Here is an 8,092-nt window from a genome sequence, read left to right as displayed (position 1 = left end):
GAAACAATAAGATAGAAGTCCTCCTTGGCATTTTCTCCTGCTGCTTCTGATATTCCCATCTGGACTCAAGCAGAATAAATAGTTCTTGTTGAAATGACAACACTTAAAATATTTGAAAAGAGCTAGCTCAGGTCAACTCCTCTAACATTTTACTTCCCATCTTAAAATTCCTTTAAGTTTTCTTAGCTCTCCTGTATATGAGCATAATCTCCACAATGTTCAACCCTTGTTTCCATTTTTTGGATCTTTCTTTATGATCACCACCACTATCACCATCACAGCTGTATCTAATGTGGGTAGATGATATTCATTGACTTGCCTTCTATTACTATTTACTGTCAATTAAATTTGAGTACAAAGTGAAACTCACTTACAAGGGGAAGGCAAAAGGTGATGGTTTAGTATTATAATTTGTGTTATCATCAAGGCTTTGCTATTAGTATCCCTAAATTCTTACCATTGTCTTTACTGTTACAGGTTGAGAGCTTTTCTATTTGAATGATGCCTCCTCAACTCATCGTGTCGCTTTTGCCAAATACCACATTTGTATCCCTGACATTTCTGCTCACAGGCATCCCTGGCCTGGAAGCTGCCCACACCTGGGTCTCTATTCCCTTTTGCTTCCTCTATGCCATTGCCATCTCTGGGAATAGCATGATCTTATTCATCATAATCACCAATCAAAGCCTTCATGAGCCCATGTACTATTTGCTTTCTATGCTATCAATCACTGACATGTGCCTATCCCTCTCCACTATGCCCACTACTCTAGGTGTCCTCTGTCTTAATATTCAAAAGATTGGTTGGAATGCTTGCATTAGCCAAATGTTCTTCATTCATTTCCTTACTGTCATGGAGTCCTCGGTGCTTTTGGCCATGGCTTTTGACCGCTACATTGCTATCTGTAATCCACTAAGGTATGCCTCCATCCTCACTCCAACCAATATCATCCAGATTGGGCTGATGATAGTGGGCAGAGGGGCTCTGGTCATGATTCCCCTCCTCCTTCTTCTTAAGCGCCTGTCATTTTGTAGGGATAATATTCTTTCTCACTCCTACTGCTACCACCCTGATATGATCAAATGTTCCTGCTCCAATATCAGGGTCAACAGCATCTATGGACTTTTTGCACTCCTTTCTACATCTGGTTTGGATGCTCCTTTGATTGGCCTCTCCTATGTCCTCATCATTCATTCTGTACTCAACATTGCATCTCCAGAGGAAAGGTACAAGGCTTTTAGCACCTGCCTTTCCCATATTAGTGCTGTGGCTATCTTCTATATCCCTCTCATTGGACTGTCTGCTGTTCATAGGTGGGGAAAGAAGGCACCCCCATTTGTTCACACCATGATGTCTGATGCCTTTCTTCTTCTGCCTCCTGTATTAAACCCAGTCATCTATAGTATGAAAACCAAACAGATCCATAGGGCTATCATCAAGGTTTTTCTGAAAAAAGGCTACTGAAGCTGAAACATAACAACTACAAATGAGTTCATGTCAGAAAAAAAGGAGAAACGTCAGGTACTTTGGACGTAGAATAAAGGCTTGTTGTAAAAGAATCATTGTTTTTTAACAATGATTCCAAAACCCACAATCTGGCTTTGGTTCAAGCCTGATGGGTAAATATGGAATAGTGGGACCTGTCTAACATCACTTCTGTCTTGAAGAGGTTTACATGGGAAAGAGACCATGGTTTGCAGAAAAAAGGGGGAAAATCAAACATGAATGTTAGTAGTAGTCTAAATATTTCAGATATTAAGTCAACTTTGTTCTAAAAAAGGAAATGAATAAATTTAGTGATCGGTGATTCATTCAGAAAACATGCTTAAAACAGCAAAAATCAAATTCCTGGCATCCCCAAAGGAGTGATTATGGACCTTAGGAAAACTATCCTCCACAGGCTACTAGAGAGTTTTCAACAGGCTAGGATGTTAAAAATTCTAACTAAGGATGTTAAATAACTCAAAATACCCCATACACCCGGAAATGTTGTGCTAAAATTAAAGCTGAATGCTGTGCTATATTGGAAGGATATTTGCAAAATGAAGTGAGCAGAAACAGGAGAATAATGTATACAGTAACAGCAATATTATACAGATAATCAACTGTGAAAGACAGACATTCTGATCAATATAATGATCCATCGGATTTCCAAAGGACTTCTGATGAAAAATGAGTCTCAAGTCTAGAAAGAAAACTAATGGGCTCAGAGTACAAATTAAAGCATATTTTTTGTCTTTATTTTTCTTGACTTTTCTTTTTGAAAACATGGCTAATTTGGAAAAAAAAAGCTTTGCATGACATCATATGCATAATGGGTATCATACTTCTTACTTTCTCAATGGGTGTTGGAGGAGTGGAAGGAGGGAGACAATTGAAAAATTAAAATAAAAAGAAAAGATAAATAAAGAAAAGATATTAACATAATTAGCTTTTTGAAGGGCCACATGTGATGGAACTGGGGAGAATAAGGATAAGATCATTTAGAAGAAGAGACACCTATCAAGATTTTAATAAGTTCCACACTGAAAGTAGGAAATAGAGGGCTTTGAGTCTTTGGAGGACAGAACAGAAGAGAAAATAAAATGTAAATTCACTGGATTGGTTTGGGGAAAGTCACAAAACCTTCCAAATGCTTTGCTGTTGCTATTCCTTCACTTCAAACATTTGCATCTGGAAAACATTCCCCACATAAAGTGTCTCTGTGCATGCATTTACTGTGAGAGAAGGGGGGAAATGAGAGGGCTCAATTGTAATGAAATCCTTGAGGGACAGAGTGAGAGCAAGGGTTTGTGAGTGAAAGAGTTTAAGTTGGTGAGGAGGATGCTCCCAGCTTTATCCCCTTCCACAGGAGAACTCAGAACTGAGCCTGAGACATTGATTAAAATATGTGAAATAGAAAACAACAACAAAAACAGCAACACACATATTTACAGAACTTTTATCATAACTACTATGTGTAGCAGAAAGGATAAATGTTTTTGTTCCAATTTTAGGGATGAGGAAAACAGAGCTGTAGAGATTAAGTAACTTGGTCAAGCATTTAGCAGATGTTGGGGGCAGCATCCACGCTCTTGCCTCTTCTCAATTAAAGTCTAGAATTCTTCCCACTACACATGATTCACCTAACAGGTAGGACAACTTCAGGTATGTTAGTTATACTGGGAACTTTAGTGCTTTAGGATGTCAGATCAAGGAGGGTGAAATCCTTAGGGATTTTTTTTGTTCCAGGTTTTATTTTCAGTTGTATACAAATACAAGTCATTGCAAGATATGACCTGACCACCCTATGCTCGAGCACACACACAGAGACCCTCAGACTCACAGCCTTCTCTTATAACAGAGAAAACTAAATTATACAAAATGGATTATCTATCCCTAATGTCTTTCAATATGTGCCACATTCCACAACTATTATCATCTTTCTTTTTGAGGCATTTTATTTATTTTGGTGAATTTAATAATCATAATCCAAAACAAACATTTCAACATGTGAAGGGCAAAAAATAAAGTTACATATGAGTCCATGAACTGCATAACATATGGTATATGGGTATATAACATATAACACTATTTTACCCAAATTTGATTTGTGTGTTCAGGAAAGTCTTCATAATGGAGATCAGATGACCTAGGATTTGAAGAAAATGTGGGATATAGTTAGTCTGAGAGATGATTCATTCCAAGCTTTTCACAAATAAGCCCCAGTTCCTTTTCCAGATGCAGGCAGTGGGGAAAAGGAAGATATTGTGATGAGAAAAGGCAACATGGTGAAAAGGGAAAAAGTTTGAGATGTTTGTGGGGCATTGATAAGTCTTCCCTGCCTAGGCTAAGAGAGCTAAGATTTGGTCAGGTTATAAAAGGTCTTGAATTCCAGGTAAAGGAGGTTCGAATCATTATGAAAATCAATGGATAACCAAGAATAGAAGGATACTCACAGGGGAGAGAAGGACTGTTTGCCCTGGGTGGGAAACAGGCCTTCCCTTACTGTTAGTTGAATTTGTAAAATTATTATTCTCTGTATGTCGTCGTAAAAAGAAATTTGGCATACAAACTTTCCTGGAGGAAGGGTAAAAAACACACTGAATGCCTCTGCATTGTGGGAGAGGAGTGTGGACTTTCAAAATGTGGACAACAAAGAATACTTCAAGAGGAGAAGAAAGGAACTGAAAAACATTGAACCTATATGTCATATTATAGGAAAAGGCCAGAAATGGGACCAATTGAAAATGAAAATGATCGGCGCTGTGCATAGGGGTTTCCTTCTTAAATAACACCATAAGCGATAAGGGCTTCTAGGAGCCAAGATGGTGGAGTGAGGAGTAAGTTGCTTTCACCCTCCCTTGTTGATTTCTGAAAGTCCAGAAAATATTGCCCCATGAAAAACCTTGAAATACCTGAGTCATCAGAAAGCTTAGGTGCAGCAGTCTTGTAGCGCAGGAAGGTTGGGGATTAATGGGAAAGGCCCCTTTTACTCTGGAAGAGGAAGAGCACTAAAATACGGGAGGCATCACAGCAAGCCTCGCTTCAGCAAACCATGGGGAGATCCTGAGCCCCAGAGTAGGGGAGAAGGCAAGCACCAACACCAGTACCCCCAAGATCCTCAGCACAGGCAGGACAACTGGTAGATACCAGCTGAGAATACAACCATGTGCACCAGTATTCTCCAGCACCCAAATCTCCCAGTACTTTGGCACAACTCCAGGAGGCACAGCTCCAGGCTGGCAGACATTGACTAGCAGCCAAACATTTGAGTGCTTTAAAAAAGCCAGGTGAACAGGCATTCCCCAAAGGCCAGACTCCCCACCACCCCCCTGGGAACTCCAGTGTTGCTCACCCCAGCTCAGTACCCAGCAAACTGCCAGTCCCCTACAGCCTCTATTTGCCAGGCCCTGAGGGCCCAGCAACCAAAGCCAGTGAACAGGTCCTGGGCTCCCAGCAAAATAGGGTTAAGTCAGTGCCCCCTTCACTCCAGCAGGACAGCTTACCTTTAAAAGCCAGGAAATAGGCAAACACTGTCAGCAAAAAGCAGAAACAGACAGTGACTATAAATTTTTGTTATGGGAACAGAGAAAATCAAGGCACAAATTCAGAAGAGGACAACATTGTCAATATATCCACATCTGAGACATCAAAGGGAAATATTAACTGGTCTCAAGCCCGAAAAGCCTTCCTGGAAGAGCTTAAGAAGGATTTTAAAAGTCAAATAAGAGAGATAGAATAAAAATTGAATAATTCCTTTAAAAATACAATTGACAGGGGACATAGCCAAGATGGCCCCTGGAAAGCAGGGACGTGCATGAGCTCCCCGCCAGATCCCTCCAAAAACCAATAAAAGTGGCTCTGAACAAATTCTAGAACTGCAGAACCCACAAAATAGCAGAGGGAAGCTGGAGCTTGGATGGTCGCTGGGTGAGGTCTATCGCACTTGGAGCAGGGAGCAGAGGGGAGCAGAGCCCAGAGTGGGAGGCAGCAGGAGTCAGGCAAAACAGGCCCTAGCACCCTGAATCAGTGAGCTGTGGCAGTTACCAGACTTCTCAACCCACAAACACCAGACGACAGAGAAGGTTAGTGGGAAAAGCTGCGGGGGACAGAGTGAAAGGAGTTTGCAGTTCAGCCACCGCCCCAGGGGCAGGGGGTGTAGCAGCTACACAACTACAGCTGCAGTTGCTTCTGGCCCCAGGCCCACCTGGTGGGAGGAATTAAGTGGCGGATCAGAGCAGGAGTGCAAAGCCTGCTGAAGATCTGAGTCAGTTCCAGGTTGGTGGTTCTTTGGGGAGGAGGAGTGCTGGTGTGGCAGAGCTGGCTGTATATAAATATCTCTGAAAATAACAGCACAGCCCCTCAAGCTTGGAACAAAGTACTCTTTACAAGCAGTCATACTCCACTGAAAAACTCAAGAGTCAAGTCAGTTGGCTGGGAACATGGCCAGGCAGTGAAATTCACCCAGATTCAGTCTCAGACTTTGGAATCTTTCTTTGGTGACAAAGAAGACCAAAACATACAGCCAGAAGAAGTCAACAAAGTCAAAGAGCCTACATCAAAAGCCTCCAAGAAAAACACGAACTGGTCTCAGGCCATGGAAGAGCTCAAAAAGGATTTGGAAAAGCAAATTAGAGAAGTAGAGGAAAAATTGGGAAGAGAAATGAGAAGGATGTGAGAAAACCATGAAAAACAAATCAATGACTTGCTAAAGAGACCCAAAAAATACTGAGAAAATACTGAAGAAAACAACACCTTAAAAAATAGATTAACTCAAATGGCAAAAGAGCTCCAAAAAGCCAATGAGAAGAATGCCTTGAAAGGCAGAATTAGCCAAATGGAAAAGGAGGTCCAAAAGACCACTGAAGAAAATACTACTTTAAAAATTAGATTGGAGCAAGTGGAAGCTAGTGACCTTATGAGAAATCAAGATATTATAAAACAACCAAAGGAATGAAAAAGTGGAAAACAATGTGAAATATCTCATTGGAAAAACCACTCACCTGGAAAACAGATCCAGGAGAGATAATTTAAAAATTATTGGACTACCTGAAAGCCATGATCAAAAAAAGACACTAGACATCATCTTTCCAGAAATTATCAAGGAGAACTGCCCTGATATTCTAGAGCCACAGGGCAAAATAGAAATTGAAAGAATTCACAGATTGCCTCCTCAAAAAGATTCCAAAAAGAAAACCCCTAAGAATATTGTCACCAAATTCCAGAGCTCCCACATCGAGGAGAAAATACTGCAAGCAGCCAGAAAGAAACAATTTGAGTATTGTGGAAACCCAATCAGAATAACACAAGATCTAGCATCTTCTACATTATGGGATTGAAGGGCTTGGAATATGATATTCCGGAGGTCAATGGAGCTAGGGTTAACATCAAGAATCACCTACCCAGCAAAAGTGAGTATCATGCTTCCAGGCAAAGTATGGATTTTCAATAAAGTAGAGCACTTTCAAGCTTTCTCAGTGAAAAGACCAGAGCTGAATAGAAAATTTGACTTTCAAACACAAGAATCAAGAGAAGCATGGAAAGGTAAACAAGAAAGAGAAATCACAAGGGACTTACTGAAGTTGAACTGTTTTATTTACATTCTTACATGGAAAGATGATGTGTATGATTCATGAAATCTCAATATTTGGGTAACCGAAGGGAACATACACATATGTGTGTGTGTATATGTATGTATATGTGTATGTGTATATATACATACATATACATATATACATATATACAACTTCCCCCTCTCTGAACAAGATAAATCTAACAACAAAATAAACAAAAAAATTAAGGGCACGAATAGAATTTTAGAATATGGTTGACCTCTGGAGAAAATTGAATGTGGATGGAAAGGAATATGCCTTTTTTCTCAGCAGTACATGGCACATACACAAAATCTGACCATGTATTAAGGCATAGAAACCTCATAATCCAGTGCAGAAAGGTAGAAATATTAAATGCCTCCTTTTCAGACAATGATGCAATAAATATTACATGTAATAAAGCACCATGGAAAGATAGATTAAAATCAATTGTAAAACAAATAATGAAATCCTAAAGAATTATTGGATCTAATAGCAAATCACATAAACAATCAATAATTTCATCCAAGAGAATGACAATAATGAGACACCATACCAAAATTCATTGGATGCAGCAAAAGTCATTCTTAGTGGAAGTTTAATATCTGTAAATGCTTACAAGAATAAAATAGAGAAGGAAGAAACCAAGGAACTGGGCAAGCAACTAAAAAAGCTAGAAAAAGAACAAGTCAAAAATCCCCAATTAAATACCAAAGTAGGAATTCTGAAAACCAAAGGACAGATGAATAAATTTAAAATTAAGAAAATTATTGAACTAATAATCAAACTAAAAGCTGGTTTTATGTGGGGAAAAAATAAAATAGATAAACCTTTAGTTAACTTGGTTTAAAATAAAAGAAGAAAACTAAATTATCAGCTTCAAAAATGAAAAGTATGAATTCACCAACAATGAAGAAGATATCAAAAGAATAACTACAAGTTGTTTTGTTCAACTGTATGCCAATAAATTTGACACTCTTAGTGAAAAGGACGAATATACACAAAAAAATATAAATTGC

At 39.2% G+C, this 8,092-nt stretch overlaps 1 protein-coding gene across 1 annotated transcript; it reads left to right on the top strand.

Annotated features, from left to right (window-relative positions):
- The first annotated feature begins 501 nt into the window (after positions 1-501).
- On the top strand, positions 502-1,464 carry LOC118836610 (olfactory receptor 51F2-like). Its single transcript, XM_036743852.1, has one exon. It carries the CDS (start codon positions 502-504, stop codon positions 1,462-1,464), a length of 963 nt encoding a protein of 320 aa, XP_036599747.1.
- Positions 1,465-8,092: the final 6,628 nt, after the last annotated feature.

This window comes from Trichosurus vulpecula, chromosome 2, assembly GCF_011100635.1.
Source record: "Trichosurus vulpecula isolate mTriVul1 chromosome 2, mTriVul1.pri, whole genome shotgun sequence".
Classification (NCBI taxonomy): domain Eukaryota; kingdom Metazoa; phylum Chordata; class Mammalia; order Diprotodontia; family Phalangeridae; genus Trichosurus; species Trichosurus vulpecula.
This window is presented reverse-complemented; position numbering and strand designations above follow the sequence as displayed.

Bases quoted from the DNA above. Each gene is read 5' to 3' on its own strand.
- LOC118836610 (XM_036743852.1), top strand. From the start codon at position 502: ATGCCTCCTCAACTCATCGTGTCGCTTTTGCCAAATACCACATTTGTA.